At 39.1% G+C, this 26974-nt stretch overlaps 1 protein-coding gene across 22 annotated transcripts in view; it reads right to left on the bottom strand.

The window, feature by feature from the left end:
• DLG2 (discs large MAGUK scaffold protein 2) overlaps positions 1–26974 on the bottom strand; it is a 1057033-nt gene that overhangs the window by 264359 nt on the left and 765700 nt on the right. For 17 of the 22 annotated variants that reach the window (XM_054188265.1, XM_054188269.1, XM_054188274.1 and 14 more), the window contains one exon: positions 13220–13375. The exons of the other annotated variants lie outside the window; for them this stretch is intronic. In XM_054188265.1, coding sequence (XP_054044240.1) covers positions 13220–13375 — 156 coding nt within the window. The remainder of the gene's footprint in view (positions 1–13219; positions 13376–26974) is intronic. 22 annotated transcript variants of the gene reach the window in all.

The following is a 26974-nucleotide window of genomic DNA, read 5'->3' on the forward strand; positions in this document are numbered from 1 at the left end:
ATTCTTGGATTATCCAAGCTCCAACAAAGTCAATGCAATTCTCCTTCTGCCTTCACTGAGATATGGTTTGGTTTTAGTATTTTACTGATCTTCCTTTGAGGACAACTGCTGCCTAATCCCACTTTTGTCAAAAAAGAAAACTCTACCCTTCTTGTCATTAATTCAAAGCACTATGGTATTGTACAAGATTGTGTTAGAAAAAAATAGGAAAACCAAGGAAAAGAAATAAGCTGAACACGATTCCAGTGTTCTGATAATTGCCAGTATGGTTTGGATCTTGAATTTTTGGTGCCAAAGTGCAACCTTCCAGTACCCTAGCTGAAAGACCCAGTTCTGTAATCCATGGCATACCAACAAAAATGCTAATTGTTGAGTGACAACTACAAGTGGTATCTGGGAAAACAGGCAAAATTAATGCAGGAAAATACACTAAAATTTCCATCATGAGTAAATTTCCCTCTTTGCATACTTCCCTTTCTAATTGCTGTGCACGTACCAACCAGGAGAAATTTCAATCATTTGAGTCTCAAGATTCTAGACAGCACCTGTGATTTCAATGACACTCATGAATTCATTGCCTACTTTAGATGTCTTCGTAAAACATGACTTCTGACACACTTTCACCGAAGTAGTATAATATATAAAATGGTTGTAAAGGCTTGATATGAAAAATTAACAACCTTCACTTATAGTGCTGAATCTGAAATGTAAAAAGCAAATTCTTGGTGCAGTGACAGTATTATGGGAGTTTGTATCCTAACCAAACCTGTATGACTTCTTCCAAGACTGTATAGCTACACTCTTGCCACAGATACTACATGAGTCCTCCTACCTGCAACTCTTAGTCACGGGACCCTGAATAGGCTAGGAGTTCTGATTACAGCTTATGCAATCTTCACCAGATCAGCAACTGAACCGTCTACGCGTGTTGCTGATTACACCCAAGTCAACCATTAATCAATGTGGGCATTTATTGGGAGCAGGTTTGACTGCTTCATCAGCTAACCGAACTGGTCTAGAACCAGCTCAGGAGTATCTGAATGGTCTTGCCTTGGGCTGCGCAGATGGACCTTAATACCAGTGAGGAGTAACAAGTGACATCTGGTTTCTGTCCCGTGTACTCCCCCCATGCGGGCTTCAGTACATTCCGGGTGTGCATGCTGATACGTTTTCTGTGTACACAGTGTAAAACATTACAGGCTGCTTTTTAGGAAAGCTTGTCTTAAGGATACAGTCGTTACTATTCAGAATTCAGATGTTAGAAATCAGCGTAATCAAAGCAAAAGCAATTTGTGATGTGCAATTCACAAGTGTACTCTCACACTGTAGAGTTATATTTTTTTCCCTGCTCCCCACTTCATCAGTGTAGTGATTTCAACAGCATAAATGCCAGAACTATAACGATCCTCAAAAGATACAGTAAGCAACTCTAAATATCTGTGGAATGATTCATTTTCTGCATAGAATACGGAAATAATTTGGAAAAAAGAAATTGCCTCTGCATTTCCCTAGGGATTGTAATGTTTCTGTTCCAGTATTTCCTTAACAATATTGAAATTTTAATTTTGAAAGTCAAACTAAATCTTCCTCTCCACCCCTTTGTCAGCTAAAAAAATGGGGTTTAATATCTTTGTCACTTCCATTGACCTTGCTTTCATGCAGTAACAGTAGTGGTTTTATGCACTATAAGCATTATTTTAAAAAAATCAGATAAGCTAGCTGCTTCTAGGGCTGTTCTTTAAAAATGAAATAAAAACCTTTTAAAGAATAAATTGTTTAAGATCCCAAAACATTAACAAATTCTACACGCAAAATTAGAATGACAACATAGCTAAATTTAGGCTCAACCCAAAAAGGTCAGTTGCATAACTAGACTTTAACAAAATTCAGAACTTGTAACCCTTTATGCATACTTTATTTGGGGTTTTTTTCCTTTCTTTCTTAACAAAACAAAGAAACCTTTCCCAGTGGCTTCATATCGATATAGCAGCTTATAATGACTATGGCTTAAGATGAACTCCTATATCCATTTGTCCTGCTATTGCAAATTGGCATGGAATATCGCTGCATACATACATATGCTTTATCAAGAGCATTTTTTTCTTGTTCTTTTCAATGTTTCCTATCAAAAATTCAAGTTCAGGATTTTGCATTTCCCCTGTATTTGTGAGTAATAAATAAGCATCCCTCTTTCTGCCCTCCCTTTCCTGTATCCTCACCCCCCTCCCCCAGGTACTACTTCTCAAATTAATACAGTATAAATGCTCTGATGCTTAAGAAACTACAGAGAAGCACAGTAACTGTATTACTTTGTCAACATTTTAACTCTAAATCTTCTCCCTTTACTTTTTCAGTTACAAGATGAAGTTTCAGTATTTTCAAACTCCCAAATATTGTGGTTCAGGTCCCAAGGTCCTTCATAGGCAGTAGTAGGAGAGGCACCCTCTCTTCTGGGGATATTGATAATCAGTAAATTCAGAATAGCTTTCATTTCTTGGGTTGTGTTTTTTTAAACCATATTTTGGGAAAATTTTGGGTGCAAGTATTGAGCCTGTATAGCAATAGGTGAGCTCTACAACCCGAGCGCTGCACACCAGAAGATGTCTGAACTTTCTGTCTTGCTGTATTGTAAGGCTTGCGTTATTTCCTGCACATATACACACATTTAAAGCATTGAAATAACATGAAAAGATTAGAATGCTTATACAAATTCACCAAAGAAACTATGGAGTTGGAAGAGAAACTCATTGCAAATAGGCACAACTCTAGTCCACCAGGATAACATAAATTATCTTTCCCACTCCTAATGCGTATTCTGAACTGAACTGGGATCTAGAAGAGAAATTTTAAAGATTTGGAGTCATATTTAAATCTCACTGCAGGTTACACCATTAGAAGTTAAGTCTACAAGGAAAAAAAGGCAACCAAACAAACCACTGTTAAGTAATCACCAGATAATTTTGTTGGCCAAACACATAGCACCTTCAACCACCCAAGAAATGCACTAATGGCTTTAAAATATTCTTCGTGAAGGACTGAGCTACTATTTCTCACACCAAATAGGGAAGTGAGAAAATATGGAGACGAGTCAACTGGAGTGAAATTGCTTTAATGAGGAATTAAAAGGGGGCTGGTAAAGAGCTCTAGCAAGTGTATAGTCAGACTACTTCCTGTCTGCAAGGTGAAGAGATGGAAAATTCAATATCCAAACTGGGATACAGAGCAAAAGTGTCATGGTTTGCAAAGCAACCACATGCCAAACCATGGAAAAGATTCCATAGGCAGAGATTCTTGCCTGTGTATCTCTGGCCTGTATTTCATTAGTAGCTCACATTTCACTTTCAAATGTAATTTAGGTACTTCCAAATCTGTACTTTACTGGAAATCAGTTGGACTTTGACTCATGAGATTATCTGAAAGCTCATCTTCCATTTTATAATAGCCAATTTTCTCACTAGGCTAGTGAATCACTTAGTAATTCTTTAAAATGTTATTCGGTATCTTCTGTGTCTCTTAAATATTACAAACATTTATAGCAATATTTACATGAAAATGAATTTGAATCAATAAGAAAAAAAAAATCTGCAGTCCTCTCCACATGAAAAGGAAAGCTTATCCTAAAATAAGGATGGTATTTTTTCAAAGCCCAGATGGTATTTAAAAACACCTCTCTAACTGTTATACGTGCACATAAATGTACTATGCAGGTAAAGGGGTGTTTAGTTTCCCACAATTTTTTGTTTTCCTCTCTGCTATTTTCCCCATTTTCATAAACCCCTCTGCAGTATTTGCGTTGCCAGACTGAATCAGGGAACAGCATACCACCGCCCCTCAAAGTTGAGACTTCCAGTCCAACTCAAATTTGGATAAGCATCTTAAAGTTGTGAGGGTTATCATTACTTGTATCACACTGCAGTCTCTGCAAACAGATGGTTCCGATTATATAGTCAATATTTTCAAAGAGCAACAAATGTTTTTTTTGAAACAGGAAATGTAATAAGTACTGATCAATAAATCTTTCTGCAGTAACATGAGAAATATATAACTATTTGATTACATTTTTCCTAATGATGATTGTATGTCCTTTTAAAAACAAAGAAAGGGCAGAAGAATCTGATCCAACTGTTTTAGCCTTTGGCTTCTCAAATCAATTTTTTCTTTACCGTGGGAAATATTATTATCCTTATAGACCCATGAAGGTACAGGTTCATTCTGATAGTGGGGAAAAAAATCTGAAAGGGAAAACAAAATATGTAGAAATTTTAGAGTAGACACAGGAGGTGGATCCTACTACGTCAGGAGGGTTTTTTATAAATCTCAGTATTTTTATGTTTCTGACTGTTCCATTAATTAGTATTTTATACTTTTTTGGACAGAAGTAGTAAAGTGCTGTGAATCTAATTTAAACAGCTCGTTCGGTTTTGCAACACCTTCCACAACAGTGTCCTCAAATGGGTTTGCACGATCATTGGCCTCGCAGAGACTCAGCAGAGTGCTACCTCCTGATTTCTAAATCAGAAGCATATTTTTAGACATATCCTGATCACAGTCAGACTTTACTTGACTTCGCAAAACCAACAGAAATGGGCATATTTGCAAGCACCTACATACAGAGCTTATGTCAACTATAATAAATAGTGATAATTAAATACAAAATAATCTGGGGGCCTGAGTCAGCACTGCATTACTCCAGTGGGATAACTGCAGTGTAAGACTTGCACAGGGCTGAGGGAAGGTTCATTATTACTGTTATAATTCCCTCGCATTTCCATGACAAATTACGCTGCTATAATTAGAGGTCCCACCTGCTTTCCATGATGCCTCCTATCACTCCACTTGGTACTAATGATCACTCTTTTTTACGCAGTGCAGAAAAACATGCATATCTGTACCTGTTGGAAATACCTTTTAACTCCGAGGGCTGCTCATGGTGCCTGTGGATGCGTGTCACGTATCTCACAATTGGACAAAATTGAAGGAAAGTCTTAATTTGCCAAGGTCACACAAGCTGTCAGTGGCACAGGCAAATTTCTCAGTTCCCAGCTCTTTGCTCTGAGCAGTAAGCTTTCTTGCTCTTTTGTGTGCAGCTACAACCCTGGAAATTATTCTTCCCCCAACAGGTACCCATAGGTAGCCACAGGGTAGCTTTATTTACCCTGTCTCCACAGTAATATTTCATTTCTAAGCTCAAAGAACTCTCTCTTGGGGTAAAAAGAGTAATTTGTTCTCCAGGTTAAATCTGTTCTCGGTTTTTCTGATGAGCCGAGAGTCTAGCAATTACTGTGACAGATGGAGTGATGATTTTTATGATGTGGAAACTTGTCCACAGGAATGAAACTGAAATATCCAAACCCATTTCTCATATCGGCCTTTAGACAGTTGTCAGGTAATAATTGTCTTTAACTTTATTCACCGTGGGCAAGATTTGAATTAGTGAATGGCTCCATTAGCTTGTTACTGTAGCACTCCTATGCAGCGTGACACTTTCTGTCAAGTTTTACACTTGAACCAGATACGGAACCAATATTAAAAATGTGGGTTTAAATTTCTCCCGATGCTCAGAAGCATTTTAACATTGTGTCCGGAGTTTTAGTGCTCCATCCTTTTGGAAGAACTGTTTCAAGGGGATTTTCAGAGACCAGAACAAGAAGTTTGAGAGGGTGCTTATGTATACTGAAAATAAACAATGACATGTCTCACAGAAATGGCCACTTCAAACCACAAAGTTATTATGTGGACTTAGTTATGAACTGACTGGATTTTCACGAGATGATCTGAATCATCACTCCTGCCTTGCATCTAGCCAGTAGCTGCTGTCACCAGCGTTAGGTGGTGAACGGTATCCTCTGAAGCAGGCATCAGGCAAAACTTTTGCTTTTTGAGGCTCATGGTCCAGTCATCCCACACTGGATGACTGATTGCCCTGGCCAAAATCCTCAGGCAGGAACCAGTCGAAAGTGGCCTGATACCGTTCCAGTCTCCTGGTTCCAGTCTTCACCATTAATCCCCCAAGGACACGGGAACTGACATTCCATACTTCAGGAGCGTTTCCTGTCGCTTACTTGGAGACTGAATTTCACAGCTTGCTTATAGGCAGGGAAGGAAGGAAACATCTTGCCTTTGTTCCCAGATGTCTCTCCATAGCTCTGGTTGTAACCATAACAGCAGGAAAATTTTAATACTAGTAATTTACGGATGTTTTCTTACTGAGAACTGATGATACTTTTTTCTTCTCTAAAGACATGGTAAAGAAAAAGCTGCTACTTAACTAAACTGAGTTAATATTTCTGTCCATTTTATGAGCTAAGAATACACAGCTTAATTTCCATGGATGCAGAATATGAACAGAAGAGGATCTGTAGCACAAGAAAGCACGGTATCTCTGAAAATCAAACCATACATTCCAAAAATATGGAACATTTCCCAAATGATGGAATAAACACCTTAATTTTTCTCTTTTTAAGATATCATTCTATTCTGTTTAATGAGATTAGCTATCCCTCTCAATATAACTGAGTAAGAAGATTATTTTACTGGTAGATAAAGCAGAGCAAATAGAACTAAGTGATTTGCTCAACTACCGAGAATTAGTCAGCAGCACGACTGGAAACAAAGCCCAGCAGCTCTAACCTGAAGCATCCCATCTCAACCTTCTGTAACTTTACATAATTAAACACTTGAACTGTAGAGATTTTATGCCGTTACAGGTCACGACTCTCCTGCAACCATCTCCCTGAGTTTTTAAAAGGTGCATCTTCCTAATAATTTTAATTAATAGTGTCCAAAATAGAAGACTCCTCATTAAAAAAAGGAAAGAGCATAAAAGAGTGTAGGAATGTTTTTGCTTATTAGGGTCAGAGATTCATCCACGCAAAATAACATGAAAGCTGAGGCTGAAAGGCAGTATCATTTTTCTTTCCTTAACTGTAACAGTTATATGACTGGATCATTTACTTGAAGAGAACACTTGAGTCAGGATTAAAAAGAAATTATAGGAAACTGTTACAGTTAAGACTTTTTAATTTGTTAATTGAAAGTGATAAGTAAAATCCACAATTAATTTGTATAATTTCCAAAAGATCCTAAATAACTTAAAGGCCTCCGGAGTCTGATTCACAAGCAGGGACAATCTGCATTGAGACGTTGCATTCAAGTTGTAGACAGTTAATCAACGCAGCTTATGCTTATTTTTGTTTTGCCTCATTATATATAACTATAAAATATTTCAGTTCTGGAGTTGCTTTCAGAAGCAGCACAACCCACTCAGGCACAGTGGGTATGTAGCTACCTGCACCTGGGCTGCATCTTGTCAGCCACTGCACTGTGTGCTCCTGGGTGCGCGTCAAGGTCTCCAAGCTTATTTTTAGAAAGGTCTGGGTGCCCAAGTTCAAGAACTACTTGAATTTCTAAAGATGTTGTTTAGGGAGTGAAGGCCATATCATTTACATACCTAATTCTCACTGAAATCACCAGTAACAAGATGCTTCAATTCCCATCAATATGAACATCAGTACCCAAGCCAGCCCCTGTGATGACCGGTTTAATCTCTTAAATTGCTTAGGGACTGCTATACGCTCTGAGCCTCTGAATGCCTAAATTCGTGTATAGACGTGCCTTAAAGTCGCTTCTTAAAACAAAAAGTCACTGCATTCCCTTTTTAAAGTGCCACCATATGGTTTTAGGGAGCTACTTTATCAAGAGTTATTTTAAACAGGTATCTTTTATTTTCTAAAGGTGTTTTTTCTTTGTGACTATAGGATTATTTTTTTTTCCATTGACACTGAATAAGTTGAACCTCAGTATCGCCTATTTTGCTGTTCAAAAATCCCCAGAAAAAATGGTGTACTTATTCCCTTCCACTGCCTTTAAGCGGTGCTATTTAGTAGTGTCAGTTCACCACACATAAGCTTGCTTGTGGTTGGGTTGTGTAAAATGCAGATCACTCCAGAATTTCATTCCAAGGTGTTAAAATGGGAAAAAGTACATATCTGCTCTAATTCTGATTTTAAATATTTAAGTATTTAAACCCATCTGCCCCATACAGACCAATTTCCAATTTTGTAATTATTATTTGCAATTTTCACGAAAAATAAGCAAACGGATACAACTAAACAGTAAAAGCCCGTTTTAAATTCAAGAAAGATGGTTGTGTTTATATGGGGCGAGTTGAAGACTGAATTTCATAATATCATTGCTTTTTACTGCGTGTTTGATAGGTCCCATTTTCAGGTTGCCAGGCATTTCAAAATATGGCTAGATGTGTTTGGGGAGATATAATTCCTATATTAAACACATGGGATTGAAAAGGGGATGATGAGTACTCCTGTACAATGTGAATTTCAATAAAGATGACAAGAGCCTCCCTGGAAGGCAGCCACACACAAGTACAGCTATATGCATCATTTTGACAATAAGCTTGTTCCCAGCAGGTTATTGTGAAGAAAACGGCTGCGCAGATATTAACAAATGAGAAAGGACACGATAGGGATGAGTACCGGAGAGACCTACCATTCACACCTTTTTCAAGAGCATTTACCTTAACTTCCTTCTAGGAGCAGTCAAAAGCGACCAGCACCACCCCAGCTGTGCCTTCGTGGCCTGTGGAGGGATGCTGGGGATCCCAACCGTTAAGGGAGGGGACCCCAAGCAGAAGTGCTTAGCGTTGCAGACATTCACTGGTGTGACCGCAGAGACTGCTGGAGCGCAGTGACCCTCGGGCGCTCCCACGGAGGCTGTGGGAATGCAGCCACGCTTTGGAAGGAGCCTCACGCATCAGTCATTAAGATTCTGGACATTATAGTCTCCTGACCCGTACCCGCATACCTTTCTGCACACTTTTCTCTGTGTAGCTCTTTAGTTTTACAATGCTTAATTACCCTGGAATACCTATGCAAATGGCGTGCTGTTTTCTGCGAAAGACTTTGCTCTGTGCCAATATTATCTTCTCTCCCTAATTCCCACGGGTGAGAAAGCAGTGGTGGTCCCAAGAACTGGTGACATGAATCTAATTCATAATCTAATCTGAGGGGAGACCTTATCACTCTCTAATTCAGCAAATACCTCAAAATCATTTTTATGTTATTAAATAATAACACAAATTGCCATTAGTAATAGGATGCTATTGTCTCAGACAGAATTAGTTTTCAAAGACGCTCTATGAGATCATTGTTAAACCTCTTTCAGAGACTGGGAAACAAAGCACAAAATCATTAACTGCCTTGCCTAGACTGCAGATCACAGCGTCAGCCAGAACTGGGACTGGCTTCAAGAAGCTAATCTAGATTTAAATAGCAGGCCAAATACTCTCAATACAGGCACCCGAGTGCCATAAGGAGGATCTCCAAGTTTACAAAAGCTAGACTAAACATGAACAAAATTTTCAGTTATTTTTATTTTCTTGGGAGGAAGCATGATCCCAAGCTTTTCTTCCTTGCCTACGAAGTCTGAAACTCTACTGTATTTGCTTTACTTGCTCTACTGTTCTCTTCCCCTACATGAATTCAAAAATATTGATGCAATCACATGAGCAAACACCTATGGAAAAAGAAGTAATCACTCAAACCAACAATATCAGGGCTTCTCTTTGGCAAAAACTATGCCGGCAACTAGCGTGCCCAAAAGACTTCGGTGAAGACAGGGAAGCTAGTTCTGGGCAAAACTGAAGCATTTTTTAAGTGTGTTTCTGCAGTGGTGAATGTAATGAAGTTTTCAGTGCAAAGACTGAGAGTACAACATTTTGTGTCGGGGAATGCAGAAACACAGTCTCGTGTTTGTAGAAAGTGTTACATCTATGAGCTGTGATTTCCTTTCGCTGCCAATAATCTTCTAATTGTCCACATAATTGTCAATAATGACAGAGGCCAGCACATGAATACTCTGCATCTGTTCCCACGTGGTGCTCTCAACGGAAAACCTACTGCTCCAAAATTCTCCCTCTACTCCTGCCTTCAATGGGACAGATTTTCAGCTGTTGCATATTGACACAGCCCTGTTAGTATCAATTCGCATGAACTGATAATTCAACCAAAAACCAAATTACTTTTACCCTAAAATGGAAGTATATTGTTCTAGACCTCCAAATCTCTCAGGAGTTAAGACTGGCCACCATAAAAGCAAGGGTCATAAACTTGAATTTATTATAGACAAATAAGGCTTTGACCTATGAATTCTCTTTGCCTATTAAGTTAATGAGCCTTGACACAACAATCGTCTGAGGAGTAGCTGACAAATTATCTGGAGCAGAAATTTGAAAGGCGTTGGCTGGCTTATAAGCATTTCAATTGGGAGAACATGGCATCACGTTCCTCTTCCTCTGGAAGAGTTATTTGTCAAACCAAATTTCTGGCAGTTCAGCAGCAGATTCTCAATATTGGAGATACGACAACGACTGCAGTTACCAAACCAAGGAAATAATCCCTGTCCCTTCCTCCCCAAACCTGAAGCTAACAAATTCTGATGAAAAACTCTTTCTAGGAAGCCTGCAGGAAGATGGGGAGATATCTTTTTATATTTGACTGGAGACAATGGAAGTGTATAAAGTGGAGGAACAGGGCTTTGAGGAATTCAGGTGAGTAAAAGGAGACCTTTCAAAATACCTGGTTAATATTTGGAAGACTTTTGTAGTACAACGTCCAATAGAGATGGTGGTATCACAGCTGCGGATTTAAAACAAGGTCTTTTTATGGATTAGTTCTTCCAAATATTCAACACTATAAAGCCCTGAGACGCATCACCTTTGTGAAATTTAGGGCTGTGAACAATGAACGCTTCTGCAAAAATAGCCACTTGGATTAGGGTTAAAATGGGATTAATATTTTTCTAAAATCTGTTCTCCAGCTGTGAATACTGAGTCAGTTTGGAAATCAGATCATGGTATATGTTGTAAAGCTGTCACTTTCCTCACCAAAGGCATTTGGTGAAATATTATTTCAAATATCTTCCTCCACAGTCAACTTTTAAAAAGAGTCCTGTGGAAAAGATGACAATATTCGAGAACATCAAAAACTGTCATCTTTTCCATCTGAATGTTATTTCACAGTGGGAAGGAGGTATAAATTATAGCAATCAGTTGCCTCTACCACAGCATGTAGCAGAGCATAGTGCAGAGCATTTAACCATGAGCTGTGTCTTTTCTCATCTTTTGTGTTCTTTTTGCAGTTTTTGTTGGACTGTTGAAATAAACAAACTGATTAAATATACAGGGACTAGAGCATAATTTTACATCAAAGCAGAACGCAGAGAGAAAGGAAACCTTGCTCTTAAAGAGAATCGTTAACTCACGCTCAGTAGAACAAAACCCAGCTTTTTAAGTCCTGATGTCAGGTCATCAAATATCTGATGACCGGGTATTCAATCAATCACACAATAAAGCAAAAGGACGTAGAGAATTACACCTTCAGGTGGCAAAATGGCCTTTTTCTATGACATCTCCAGGGCTCCGCTGATTATTGGCATCTGAGTATCTGGTCTGCAGGAAGTAGCCTTAACAGATTCACCCTTTCCCCCCAGCCTATCTCCATAGTCCTGACAGTTGTGTCTGTAGAGATCGACCATTTAGCAATTAATTAGATCTCTCTGTGGTTACCAAGCCACAGTCTAATCCTCGGTGCTCCCAAGACACAACTCCACAGCCCCAAAATCCCCTGGAACACACTTGCTCAATTTTCTAGTTCAAGTTTGTCCCTTCCTTTCTAAAAGGACCATTGATCTCAAAGGTCCTTTCCAACCATGAAGATTCTATTGTTCCATGATCAAACAGGAGGCTTTTTATAATGATCTCTTCTGTTGTCTGGCTCTAAACACACAGAAGCACGGTGATGCTTCCAGATAAATGACTCATATGTACACTGCACCTAAAGACCTCAAGTCATTTTACTACTTTTTGGCTAGTTATGTCCTTTAAGATAATATTTGCAGAGAAATTAAAATATTGTGGATAGATCTGTTAGTGCCCAGCACCCTTCTGGAGTTATTTATACCTTTAGAAACATTGCCCTGATCAACGTTTTTCACCCAAACTTGCACTGGCCTTAACAGCTTGACTAATCACTTTGTCCAGTGATTAAGTATCTTTTTACAAATTCTAGAAGCTACACAGTTTTCATTCTCATAAACTGACAGCTTCTGCATGGTCTTGCCACATCTGCTGCATTCTTCACTGGTATTAGTCTTATTGCTTTTTTAATTTAGCTTATATTTCATAGCACTGCAAAGCCTCTCACAGCTGTTTTTCTAATCCCTGGGGTTTCTTTCCTGGTATTGTATCTTACGTTAATTTACTATTTTACTTTCTGCTTACACACTTCTGCTCTTCTCTTTCCACATTACTCTTTTCTTTGAAAAGTGTTTTCTGTAGAAAATGTCTATGATCAAAGCTCCAAATACAATTGTTTTTCTTCTACTCCAGAATAGAAAAGATTATAGTTTTTTTTCCTGACAAAGGAAGCACTCAACATCTTCTTGAAAACTTGTGCCTAACTCTTTCTCTATCTCCCAAGTCTTGTTCGCATGTAGTTTACTACTATCCTAGTAGACTATAGGAGAACAGCTGAGTTATATTAGCATACAGTTTTGGGTAGTATGATTTTCTTTAATTAAATATTTCTCCTGAGGCAATCGCTGACAATATTTTATAGAAATGTCTTCCATTACTTCAATTACAGAAATGTTCATCGTTTTGGGTTTTGCTGACTGTCCTCTCTGAGCACAGCTAACCTCGGGAATGCTAAATTTTAGACGTATTCTCAACCACCAGTTGGTGAGGGAGGTGATTATTTTTTGTTCAGTTTCTTCTGGATGGCTGAGGCGGCCATATAAACCCAAAGATGCTCAGTGAACAAAGTATGCACAACACAGAAATAAAACAACTGAATCAAACGAAATTACTACAGCTTTCAGTGAAGTTTGAGTTACTTTTTGTACTCGCAGAGAAACAAATACTGAATTCGGTTGTAAAATGTGACACATATCGTGTAACCTATTTTAGAGCACCATTCCAATGGAGCAAAACATTGCCTGTGTTCATCACTGGATTTTGGATGACCCAAATTATATATCGAGGTAGCATCTATCTTCCAGTGGTGCGGATGTGAAAGCATGGTTAAAAACAAGCACAAGCTGTAGAACAAGAAGGTCTATGGTGAAGATGCAAAGTATGAGCTAAATCCAGTGATGTTCATGCACTCTAACGAAGGAGGTGAGGAAGAAGCGCATGCAGTACCTGGTGATCTCAGAGTCAGGGAGCAGGCCTACGTGGTAGTGGGGATAGGGAGCTGTAAGAAGGAAGCTTTTGTCACACTCGACAGGGGAATAGTGCCTAGGAGAAGGTGGTTTATCACACAGTTTGTTCACAGTGCTGTAAACAGGTTCAGGAGGCCTGGTGATACAGAGACAAGAGTAAAAGATCAGGTGCGTATTAGTGGCTGAGGATATAAAGAAAACACAGCAATCATTTTAAAAGCATGCACAGCAAATATGGCAAGACCTTTCCAGTAGCGCTTTTCTGACAAAGTGTGCTGTTAAAGGAAACATTAGAATTTCATAATACAGTATCGCAGCATACAAGCAACTGCATATAAAGACATACGCAATATAAGTCGGACATAAAACTGGCTTAGTGTAGCGCTGAAAGGGAATATCTAATCTCTGAAGTTCAGTGATGAATTTTCCCACATACTCTGCTTTTTTTTTTTTTTTTTCAATCTGACAACATTACTCCTGCACAGCTTTCTGTCATCTGAATTTTGAGCACTGTATAGAAGAAAACAGGATGTTTATTACCTGAAAAGAGGTATTTTTTACCCATTAATTTAAGATAAAGATGAAGTACATATTATGTGTTAATACAACATACTCCCGCCCCAATGAGCTGGGGCTTTGCAAGTAGAGCTGTGGTCAAAGTGAGTCATATCCTATAATAACACTGGTGGTAACAAACTGTGTAAGCAATTCATCTCATTGGCAGGCAATTCGTTTCATTTCAAGCGTTCTTTGCTCTCTTTCTGATTCAACCTTCAAAATCTGACTATGCGGACCACATCTCAAACAGTTAACCTCGTTGACAAGGCTACTGCCATCGAGCTTGCGCTGCTGCTCCAAATATCAGGCAGCAGTCTGCGAAGTTAGATATGAAGAATAAGATGCTAAAAGTGACAGTGACAGGTCACCTAGCATTTCTCTCCTGCTGCCTGGAGTCCAACTGCTTGGGAGAGGCAATACTCACCACGAACCTCCCAGGGAGTCGCTGGGCAGAGGGGAGGAGGGGATGAAGCTTTTAGTACCAACCAGCCAGGAATCCACAGGAGACAACCAGCAAACAGTTTTAAAAAAAAAAAAATGCGCCACATCGTACATTTCCCGTCATGCACCTTCTCCAGCTACTGCCTTGGCCCCAACAGATACCTCTGGGCCTATCGGCAGAGTGAAACTTGACTCATAATTTGGTGAAGTTTCAGTTCTAAAGAGTGCCAAGATGCAATTGCTGTCATATCCTCGCTTCTGCCAGAAGATGCAGGGTATGCCACTGCCTTTAATCACAGCAATACGGTATTAGCTAGATGAAAATCTTATTTCAGAAGCCTGAATATACCAAGAGGCCAAGCGGTTAATGACCTCTTTTTGTTCTTCTGGCTGCGCTGTGCCTTACATGGGTGTGGTTTTTGCTGTGACTTTCACAGGTACCAGAATTCATTACGGTCGTGGATGCACTGGCAGATACAGAGAACATATTTTCCTTTGTTGTTCGCTGCTGGGTTTGTCCTTTGGGGGAAAAGGAGTAGCTACTTTACTTAAAAATTGGTCTCACTCAATGCTAATAACATTATTCTTAGCAATCTGACATATGATTTGAGAACTCTCTGTGCCTGACTTTCCCAGGGAAAACTTCACAGTTAAAAAAATGGCAATTTAAGATTACTAAATATCAACACAGCAAAGCTGTCACTCACTTGGTTAGAAAGCATTCTGTCAAGCATTTAGTAAAATCCCTTTAAAAATGTTTAAGATAGCAATTCTGTTTTATCAGCATATTTCACACTAGTTTCAGAGGGTTGGATTTAATAATTTATTCGCTAAATCAATTGCTTCTTTCAATAAAAAAAATCCAAACTAAAAACCACTTCTATTATTTCACTTTAGACCAATATTGCCTTTGATTCCCTCAGAAATCACTTTTGCTTTTAGCCAGTATATCAAAGAACAAGTACAAATATCAAATATAAATTATACCTACTATGAAAATTGAAGAAATATTACCCCAGTGCAGGAAGATGAATAAAACCTGTAGATTTCCCCATGGCTGAAAACACTAGCCAGTCCTTAAACAACTCGTTAGCTTCCTATATTCAAGTTCCTTGTCTTCTCCGAGTGGTAGATGACATGTGAGCGTCGCTACCCCTTGGATATATTGTGAGTGCTCAAACTACACTGAGTCATCAGTGAGTGACCATCCAACCTTGTGCTGAGACACAAATCACGCCACAGAGATGGAGAGATACGAGAGACTGCTCTGTTAATCGTCAGTTACAAACTGCTTCCAAAAGCAAAATGAAGGTAAGCATTCAACATCTACCTAGACATTGAGACCAAATTAGTCCTTCAAACACAAAGACAGAGCCCTAACAGAATATCTTGCGAAGCCCAGAAAATTTTGAAATATTTAGTATTTTTCACTCCATTCAGTCTTGCTGGATGGTAAGATAACAGAAAATTGGAACAAGTCACCGCACTGATGTATAAACTCCTCTACTCATTGGTATTATACAAGCGATACGGTGACCTAACTAACAACATACGCTCTGTAACTAAGCTGAAGAGGGAGGTCTTAAGGTTAAGAAAAGGAATTCAAACTTCTTATCCTTTTAAAGCTTGGACTCTTTGCTTACAATAGGATTCAGGGTATCAGCTAATTCCAGTTACCAGTGCACTTCTTGAAAGGCTTATGAACTGGATTGAGATCCAACCCGAACTATTCTATGATACTCTGATTCTCTGAAAATGTAAGTAGTAACGTAGCTGGGTTTGAGCATGCCTCAGTAGATAATTCAACCACAAGAGAGAGAATCGAGTCACTCAGTGGCACAAGGTAAGCTTTGAAATGGTAGCATGAACAGCAGATAGTCATAAACTACTTTTCTAGACAAAAAAACAATTGAGAGCTGGAATTGTTAATCAGGGTAGACCTAACTGCAATGAGGCACAATCTCCACAGAAAGGTATAACTAATTGGTGGAAAAGCTAGCAGTAACAGTGGGAGGTAGAAGATTGATCTGACACTGGTTTAATTTATTTATTTCATAACAGATTGTGTAAAGAAATCAAATCTTTCTAGTTTTTTGTAGTCCTTATCATCCCTTGTTTGGATCATCATTCTGTTACTGTTTCAGGCTGTCTTTACTGCACAACAGAAGTTATAAGAAAATGGCATTATTAAAACTGTTCTCCCCTCATCATCATGCAGGGTCCTCAATTTAATTTTAACTTTTTTTTTATTGCAGAATCCTGTTTGGTAGGGTTCAGTTGCCAACACAGCGCATTAAATGTTAACAGTTTCATTTTTTGGATTTTAAAGCCTTTTATGATATGGAAAGAAACCAGCTAAGCTCTCACAGGATATTAAGTATGCAGGGCTATAGCCAGGAAACGCTAAATTCAATCTGAGAGAAAATAAATCTCACAATGCTACAAGTTTCCAACTTCCTTTTTTTTAGTAGCAATTTTTAATTGTACCCAAGTTCAGTAAAGACAACTAATATATTACTATGGCGAATATAATGTTGCTGGGAAGTGAAGTGTGCAAAAAACCTGTTTTTAAATGTATATCATTATTAAAACAAAAAATCAATGGCAATTTAATACAAATGACCTCTTCCACTTCTAATAACGAGTGATTTTTATATATATGACTTTTAACTTCATTTAGTTTCTTGTTCATATAATCTTCTAAGACAACCACATACCTTTTGTACCATAGGTTTATTTAGAATAGAAAGTTGATTTTATTTCATAGGTTGTGTCCTGGCAATTCAAATAAGACCCAGTCACTCATGTGACATGTTTATTTCAACTAAATGAAAGACAGAGAAGGGGTGTGAAGAGCAGGAAGAAAGTACCAGAAGTACATTACCTTAGTTCTTTCTGGAAATCCTTCTATAATCAAAGATTTCTCAGCTTTTCCATTATTAATTGTTATTTTCATCAGCCTTAAAGTTTTCCGTAACTATAAAACAAGTGCTTAAGATCACAGCAATTTTTTTAGCACAGTAATCAAGAGTAAGGATCGCTTTGTTCCTAACAATACTATTTAAACATTTTAATTGAGTTTTCAAATGTAATAGAATCATAGAATCGTTCGGGTTGGAAGGGACCTTAAAGATCACCCAGTGCCACCTCCTGCCCTGGGCAGGGACACCTCCCACCAGCCCAGGCTGCTCCAAGCCCCGTCCAACCTGGCCTTGAACCCCTCCAGGGATGGGGCAGCCACAGCTTCTCTGGGCAACCTGGGCCAGTGTCTCACCACCCTCACAGCAAAGAATTTCTTCCTGATATCTAACCTAAATCTACCCTCTTTCAGTTTAAAACTGTTACTCCGCGTCCTATCACTACACTCCCTCATAAAGAGTCCCTCTCCACCTGTAGGCCCCTGGCAGGTACTGGAAGGCCACTATAAGGTGTCCCCGGAGCCTTCTCTCCTCCAAACTGAACACCCCCAACTCTCTCAGCCTGTCCTCATAGCAGAGGGGCTCCAGCCCTCTGAGCGTCTTCGTGGCCTCCTCTGGATTCATTCCAAAAGGTCCGTGTCCTTCTTGTGCTGAGGACTCCAGAGGTGGACGCAGTACTCCAGGTGGGGTCTCACCAGAGCAGAGCAGAGGGGCAGAATCCCCTCCCTTGCCCTGCTGGCCACGCTGCTTTTGATGCAGCCCAGGATGCGGTTGGCTTTCTGGGCTGCAGCCACACATTGATGGCTCATGTCCAGTTTTTCATCCACCAGCACCCCCAAGTCCTTCTCCTCAGGGCTGCTCTCAAGCCATTCTCTGCCCAACCTGTATTTGTGCTTGGGATTGCCCTGACCCAGGTTCAGGACCTTGTACTTGGCCTGGCTGAACTTCATGAGGTTCGCACGGGCTCACCTCTTAAGGCTGTCCAGGTCCCTCTGGATGGCATCCCTTCCCTCCAGTGTGTTAACCGCGCCACACAGCTTGTCGTCATCGGCAAACTTTGTAATGGTACACTCAATTCCACTGTCCATGTTGCCGACAAAGATGTTAAACAGCACTGGTCCCAGTACGGAGGAGCACCACTTGTCACTGGTTTCCACTTGTACATCGAGCCATTGACCACAACACTTTGAGTGCAGCCATCTAGTCAGTTCCTTATCGACCGAGTGGTCCATCCATCAAATCCAAACCCCAGAACCCCAGAAAACTGGGTTCCTCTACATTTTTCTAGAGAAAGATGGACCTAGCCTGATCCTGCCAGCATCCTATCAGCAACTTCTCCTACCTGCTCTATTGCTGTTCCTTGCCCAGTCTTCTTGCACATCTATCTGTTATCCCAAACCCCATGTCTCACTGTCTGAGGGAGCTGCTGGTTCAGCAGCCCTGAAACTCATTGCTGCTCTTCTCCAGGCTATTTTTCTCCACTGCTTCTTCATGCCTCTTCACCCATTTCTCACTTATGTTCTTCTTTGTCCTAAATTCCTCTTCCAAATCCAAGTTTTCTTACACAATAAATGCCAGTCTTCCCTTCTTGTGATTTCCATTCTCACACAATCAGTGACAAGTTCTCCCTTATTTTCACACCCAATCTCACCATATTCCCTTGCCAAACACACTCCCCCTATTCCTCCAGTCTCTTCAATGCTAACATCGGACAGGACTGGGCATTCAGAGCACAGAACAGAATCACTCCTGATTATGTTTGTATTTCAGAAAGGACTGGAAGAAATAAGTAGAGAGAAAAACTAGCTTTGGCCATATAATGTTCTGCTCAATCATGCTGGCTTTTTAAACAATCTAGTCAGTATTACAAAACTGGGGGAAGCTTTGATACACCACAGTGTGAGGATGGAATAGTAAAGAATTCTACTGCAAAAAATATTAAATACATTTTGGAGGATAAGTGAATTGCAGTTTTTCCAAAGACTTTTATTTATTGGCATTTAGATAGATTTTTCACAAATGCAGTAGAAATACGATGTGTATTCAGTTTCATCAGCTCCGATATTTCAGCATCCTGAAGCTATGTATGGAATATTACAGTACTTAAAATATAATATCACCACAATTTTTAACAGAACAGAATAGAATAGAATAGAACGTGAACTATGCCATGTAATTCTCCCTCCATCCCTTAAATGACCAAGCTGATATAGTTAAAAATAAATGCAATTTAATTTTATAATAATAGTGGTTAATTAAAATTTCTTTAAAAACAATAGATATAATTTACACTAAATTTAAAAACAAAACAAACATGCAACCTTTGCTATCCCTAGATAAACAAATCCAGCCCCAGGCAAAAACTGAGCTGAAAGTATTAATTTGAATAATTGATCTGCCAAAGTTATGAGTGATTTAATAGGAAGAATAAACAAAAGGCATTCTCAGTCTCCACATATTACTATATATAGTTTATTCTCTTTAGGGCATAGGTGACATGCTGAGTTAGGGTTAGGTATGGTGGTATGATTGTTGAGAGCTCACGACTACCTGTCATATATAACTGCATCAGCTTACTTCTATGTATCCTTTACTAATTACTCACATAATAACATCAGGTCAAAAATAGTGTAAAATTCACCATTTGAAAGTTCTACCTACAGTATTTGATCTTTGCCTGGGAGACATGAGTTTCAGTTCTGTTCCCTCACAAAAAGTAACAGGAAATGCAGTTAACTCCTTTCAGCAAATATACACTTTTAAAACACCCAGAATATTTTGTCAATGGATGATCTAAGTTAAGTCATTAAAGGTCCCAAAGGAACAATTTTCCAGACTCATTGCTAAAAACTGCAGTTATTTTTCCTATTGTTGTGCTTCATAAAACTGTTGTCAGAAAACTGTTATTGATAGATTTATAATACACAAACCGCAGTATTAGTTGTAATAGTTTAATACTGAAAAGTCAAATCTGTGTATCAATACAAATTTAAAGGTGCTTCCATAAAATATCCTCAATTCAACTAGGAAGTTTATGTAAGTAAACAAGAAACAGTTGAGGAATGCTACTTTCAATACAGGGAAAAAATCCCCTGAAACTTCAACTTAATGGTCCTCCTTTTCCTCCCTTCCAATCCCCAGCATCTCCTCCTCATCCAGAAAATGTTATTTTGCAAAGATGCATGTAAAAGAAATCAAACATGCTTTTCACAGCAAAAGAGATAAGTCAGTCAGCTTTTTCATCCATGAATCTTTAATATCTAGCCAGAATTAAATGTTAAAGTGAATTTTTTATCAGCTGAAGCACAGGATTTTGATGTTACCATTTTCTAATGTTAAAAAGGAAGTAAAAGCTCAAGATGGTAGTTCTTTATTTTTATGGCTCTTTCCCTATGTTGTTCATTAAAGACAGATGGAATGAACATCTACAGCATTTTTAGACTATAATTTCAATATTTCTGGAAAAAGGAAGGTAGACATGTGCTAAAAAGTAAATTGTAACTTCTCTCTCAGCTCTATTAGTAATGAAATGTTCCACAAAATCACGAAAACAAAAAATCATTCTTTTCTACTATCATAGAAAATTTGGTTGGAATGCACCTCTATAGTTCATCTCATCCAATCTCATGCTTGAAGTGGGATTATTGCCAACATTAGATCAGATCAGTCATGATTTTATCTAGCCAAAGCTTAACCATCTCAAAGGGTGGATGTTTCACAACACTTCTAAGCAACCTGCTCCAGCACTACTCCACCCACCCACCTGGTGTCTTTTTTTTTTCTCAAATTGAAATCAGAACATCCAAAGCCAATGCTTGTGGCCGTTGGTGCTTCTCTTCTGAGAAGAGTTTGGTTTCATCATCTTTGCTACTGAGTACTTATAGGGTGCTCTTAGATTGCCCCTTATTCTCTTCTTCACAACATTAAATAAGCCCCATTCCCCTCAATACCCCTCTAACCTCCATGTGATATAGGACTCTGAGAAGCTGATGGAACCTCTCACGTTTTTCCACATCCCTCTTGAAGTCAAAGAATGGGAATTGGTCACAGTCTTCTAGAAAATAACTTATCTTTTTCTGTTGGCCATGCTTCTCCCAATATAGTCAAGTGTGCTGATTACCTGACGGGCAATGAGAGTGCACTCCTGGGTCCATGTTCAGCCTGGCATCTGCTGTAACCTCCAGGTGATTTTCAATGAAGCTGCAATTCAGATGTTTCACGGCCCATACAAGTGTGTGCAGCTGTTCCACCTGAGGTGCAGGCTTCTTCTTACTGAACTTTAGGAGGTTTCTCCTGGCCGAGTCCTCGAGTATATCAAGATCCCTCTGGAATATAGCTCTGCCATTTGTCATGTTAACCACTCCCCCTTAATTTATTATCCTCTGCAAATTTGCTGAGGATGCACTCTGTGTCATGATCTAGGTCATTGATGGAGATACTCACTGACGCCCAAGGTATCCTGAACTACTGTGCTCATCACTGACCACTTGACAGATGTCGAGTGACGATCATTACCCTTTGAGCCTGCTAGTTCAGTCAGTTCCCAACCGACTCTCTTCTTTTAGTCCACTCTTCCTCAGCTTTCAAACGAGAGTGCTGTGGGAGACTGTGACAAAAGCCTTACCAAAGTCTGCCGTTGCATGCCAATGAGCATAGCCATGCTGGGAGAAGGCAGGTGACACCATATAATCCAGGAGATACCCAAAAGGCTATCCAGAAGGTTTCAAAACCTTTACAAATCATATCTTCTTTCCAGCTATGGATTAGTTGTACGTGTTTATCCAATGCTTCCTCATGTGTGGATGAGAGGCGGCTGGAGGAGTTATAAAGGGTTGTCCCCGTGTTACAGCTTCTCCTGCCCACAGAATTGGTATGAGAAATACCTTGCAGCCATTCCCCAAAACAACTAGTGGAGAAGAGGAATCACCATGTGCCTCGCAGCAGATCCCAGACACACGTCTGTGGGAGTCATGGCATGGCTCAGGTATGCTTGTGGAGTCAGCTGTGTTTTCACCCAGCAAAGAGACATTCCTGCTCAATGCAGCACCTGCGCCGCAGCACTGGTTGGTGTAGGGCAGCCACTGCTCTCCCCTTACCCATGCAGCTAGTCATTTCATCAGGAAAGGCAACCAGGCTGCATAAGCACACTATTTGCTTTTGGTAAATCTATGCTGACTGCTCCAATTACATTCGGGTCCTTTAAATGCCTGGCAAAGATGATGTTGAGTATTTCAGGCTTTTCTAGATCATCTCTCATTACATTGTCTTCTGCCCTCCTCATTCATCAGTTTTTCCCTTCATCAAATTCTACCTTCAGTTTTGAAACTAGGACACCTGCAGAATCACTTATTGTTATTCTTTATGACTCTTGTAAGTCTTAGCTCTCTGATTTTGTCATTAGGCAGTCAAGCAATGCCTGTCTACGTCTTCTATTTTAGGCCATCAGAAAGCTCTTTGCTCAGCCAAGGCGGCCTTCCACTGAATCCCCCTCCTTCCTGCTCAACAGGATGGTTCATTCCTGAGTTCTCAATAAGTTTTATTTAGAAATCATCCATCTTTCACGGCAACCTCTGTGGCATGCTGTCTCTGTGGCAGCATCCCAAGAGATTTTGCTTAGCAATTCTCCAAAAAGGCTGAAGTCTGCTCTTCTGAAGTCTACAGTCACAACTTGCTGACTATCTTTCCAGACTTCCTTTGAATCAACCAACTTGTGGTCACTCTGATCCCAGCTATTATTTATCATCATGTTTGCCACTAGTTCTTCCCTTTTCGTAAGCAGCAGGTCAACCAGAAAGTTATTCCTGTTTCTCGCCTCTAGCAGCATTAGGAAATTGTCAGCAACACAATCAGGGAATCTCCTCTATTGCCTGCACAACACTTTAATCTTACCAGAAACTAAAACAAATAAGGACTTAGTTGCAGAATGATGACAAGTGTATTGATACAGTTATTTGGCATATAGCTTTTATGATCCCACATTCTACTAAGCTGGAATTGTATTTTAAATTTTAAAAGGTGACAATATTTATAAAAAAAGGCAAAGCTTCTATCCCAAGAGAATTTAAAATTAATCCATCAAAACAAAAAGTAAATTATGCCCATCACTGACTGATATTTTGGGCTAATAATATACACAATGTACAAAAGCTCGGTAATTTAATGACAACATGCTTCATTAAAACGTGTGGCTGAAGATGATTTGTTGCATTTCTATCCCTTGTGCTCGGATTAAATTATTTTTTCCCCATAGCTTTATTAAGTAAAAGTTGCATTGAATTTTTTTTCAGATGCAGATTCCATATCAGACCAAAAAAATACAAGTTTTTGTCAACAGAAATACTTATTTTTTTAGAATAAATACAAGTATTCAGATTAAAAAAAAATTAGAACTGGAGGAAAAAAAAAAAGAAAAAGAAAAGTAAGAGGAAGTGGACAAATTAAGTTGACTGTTCAACCATTTAAGCTTTGCCAATAGATTCACTATAGCAAGTAAGTTAAAAGAAAGGTTGTCATCAGCCTCTCTCAAATCCTGTGTACAAAAAATTACAAAACTGGGAAAGCCTCTTATAGTGGAGAAGTTACTGTTCCAAATATTTTTAGCCGGCACAAATGAAAATCTACCAGAAGCGTTGCCACATTATGACTACATGGGTAATAAATTTCCTTATGTGATCACCATGTAAATTAGCCCTAAAAAACTATTATAGCAAGAACCAGAAATATTTTTAATGGATAGCACTGCAGTAGTTGGCAATCATCTTAATTATAAAAAATTATGTGAGGAAACCTAATTATAAATGCTGCAATCAAGGGATCTATAGGTTTCACTAAAATTATCACTATGATAATTAACCTCCCAAAAGATTTTAAGTCTTTCTTAGCCGGTCAGCAACAAAGACTTTCGAAATATGTTCTCATTTTAACAGCAGACTCATCAGTAAATCCTATGGCATTGCACAGGAAGAGTGCATTCACTCCACCCAGTTTACAGCTGTGAAAATCACTGTGGGAATTAACTGTGGCATTTTCAATAGTCTCACTTGAACCAATAGGCAATAATTAGCTACATGGACATTTAAAAAAAAAAAAAAAAGGCTCAGCATGGTTCAAGGGTTAAATGGTTTGGTTTTGGCTTCTTAGTCGTTGCAGTCAGAGGATAAACCTGGTCTCCTGGCACTTGTTTGGGTGTCTCTCAGATACTGCCGTATGATGTACGTCCAGTGACGAAATGCAATAGCAAGAAGTCCCATTTTTCTTATGACTACATTAATTTCATCTTTGTGCTTATGTACCCTGGGTATCGGTGTAGCATATAAGCTATTATCACTAATATAATTAACTGCATAATAGTCGTCTTCTTTTCAATAGGTTGAAGTTTAGAACTACGAGATTTTAATCTGATTTGCTCTGTTGCATTCAGATTCATCTGAATTCATTCTGTTGCCGTCCACAGAAGGTCATGCTTGTAAAGTCAGCCTCTCCTCTTGATAGCACCAATATCACAGAAGATTTCAGATACCTGACTTGCATTAGACAACACACTAATTTGGGAATCCAGATAGGAAGAAGAACACCAGAGTGCAGTATTTCACAGAATATACATGACTCCTCTGGGCATTTGTTTTTTTTCCTCCAGTAATACAAAATGGAGATTGGTGTGAATACCTCGTCAACAACCGGACTGTGTCAGTGCTTGGTTTTACTGTCAGAAACGAAACCAGTAAAATTAACTTGTTTAAAAAACCCCTAAGAATATCAGGATAGGAATACATCTTTCTTCCTAAAAAGATCAAAAAGACATACTAACTAATTACAATATATATCCCGCACGGTTCTTCAAGCGGGTATGCTTTCAACTGGGTACCTGCTGAGCTAATGGGCTAGGACTGTCATTGCCTTCTCCTCTATGACTATTTTTTTTTCTTTTTTTTTTTTTTGGTAGAAGTAATTAGGAAGTTAAAATCAGCTACACGGAACATGAAGAAACACAGGACTGCCTAAAGACACTCCTTCATTACCTTACAGATCTTCTAGCTCTTTCAATGGTCTTTTAATTCTCAGGGCAGCTTTTCTCAAACCAGGACATAGGATTACTTCTTTCGCTTTCTGTGACTTGTTGGTCTCCTTAGCTATGATTGACTTTTAAGGTGCATTTTTTTGCTGTTTTTAAACTTCGCCAACTCTTTCTCAGGAACAATGGTGCTGACATGTCCATACAGGAGAGAATGCAGCACTACAAGCTTACTGACAAAGCATCGTTGTAACCCAGATACTATATTGGTATTCTTCCCATACGTAGGCATTTTATAAATTATGAGGTCAGTACTAGCCCAGGTAAAGCCTTGATGCACAACTTAATGAAATCAATGTTTTAACTATTAATTAAAAAATGTAATTTCTTGTAACCCTTTGGAGAAAATTCATCCTAACTGAATGGCTCATAAGTTGAAGGAAAGCCATGTCAACTTTGCATCCGCAATAAAACAAAGGAGAAACTCTTTTAGCCAAGACAGGGAAGTAAGCTGTAGTTTCCATACATTTGTGTCCTGATTAATCACTGTATCATGATTTAGTTACTCTGAATCTGTCTGATCCAACAAGTTAAGCAGCTTGAGATTGTAATCATATGCAACAAGAAACATGAAATGCAAATTAGCAAGTTATGAAGTTGATGAATACATAAGCGGATGAGATTCTTTGGCTTGAGATACACAGTAGCTCAGGTTAGATGATTGGAACAGCCCCCTCCTAGCTCTAAACACAATGAATTTATAACTAGTGAAGCACAGAAAAAAAATTAATTTCTCATTTTCTGTGGCACTAGACATTATAATGAGGGCTCATTTTACAAACGTGACAACTGTTGTCTTCTAAGTGGATGGTAGTGCTCTTCAAACAAAAAATAAATACAGACTGTCTCATCGGTGACATTCAGTGTTGATCTAACACAAGACATAAAAGAACCCCCCCAGCATTTTCCTATGTGCCTTTTCTACCTGGAAATCAACTACATAGATAACATTCTGCTACCATACTTCCACACAGTAGTCTCAATCCTTTTGGGATTATTAAAATAAAAAGGATTAGAAGCAATTTCCAGGGACGTTTTCCTGATAATCACATCAAAGAACCCCATTTATAGAGGTACCAAGTGCCACTGCATAAACAGTTTCCTTTTAACCTCCATGCTCTCACAGAAAGCCGTTTCATATTATGATTGCTCCAATGTTTAAGAAACTTTTTCCAGTTTCCCTCTTATATTTATTTGCAGGCAGTTTATAAATTTTTTTTTCTTTTCCCACAGTGTTTACTCTCTGTGACATTTATCTTTCAGTGTGTGCACACAGAGCAACTACAGGCTATCTCAGCCTCGCTGTTCCTACGCTAAACAAGCCGGACCTTTCAGCGCGTACTGTCAGGGAGAGGTACAAACGCAGAGTACGGTCACTCCGCCCGTACATGCAGTGAGCCAGAGGAGTCACTGATCCTTAGATCTCCTGGTTGTGCTAGCGAGGAATTATCACAGCTAATACAGCTGTTAAGAAGCAGAAAATTTTGCTCAGCTCCAGCATGGCTCTGGTGCAGCCGTGCTGTTTGGGAACTAGTGCAGGATTGCACCCAGGCAACACGGACCTCAGGTCAGAATTCATTCCCGTGATCTTTCCCTTCGTTGTCTTCATACCTGTAACAGTTTGGATTCATCTTCCCTTGGACGTGGGTGGAAAGAACTGTCTGCTGTATCCTACCGGGGGTGCACTGAATGCTTTACCTACATCCTTTGCGATTGTCATGAAAGAAAACAGCTAAAGAGAAGCATC

Source organism: Rissa tridactyla, chromosome 1, assembly GCF_028500815.1.
Source record: "Rissa tridactyla isolate bRisTri1 chromosome 1, bRisTri1.patW.cur.20221130, whole genome shotgun sequence".
Lineage (NCBI taxonomy): Eukaryota > Metazoa > Chordata > Aves > Charadriiformes > Laridae > Rissa > Rissa tridactyla.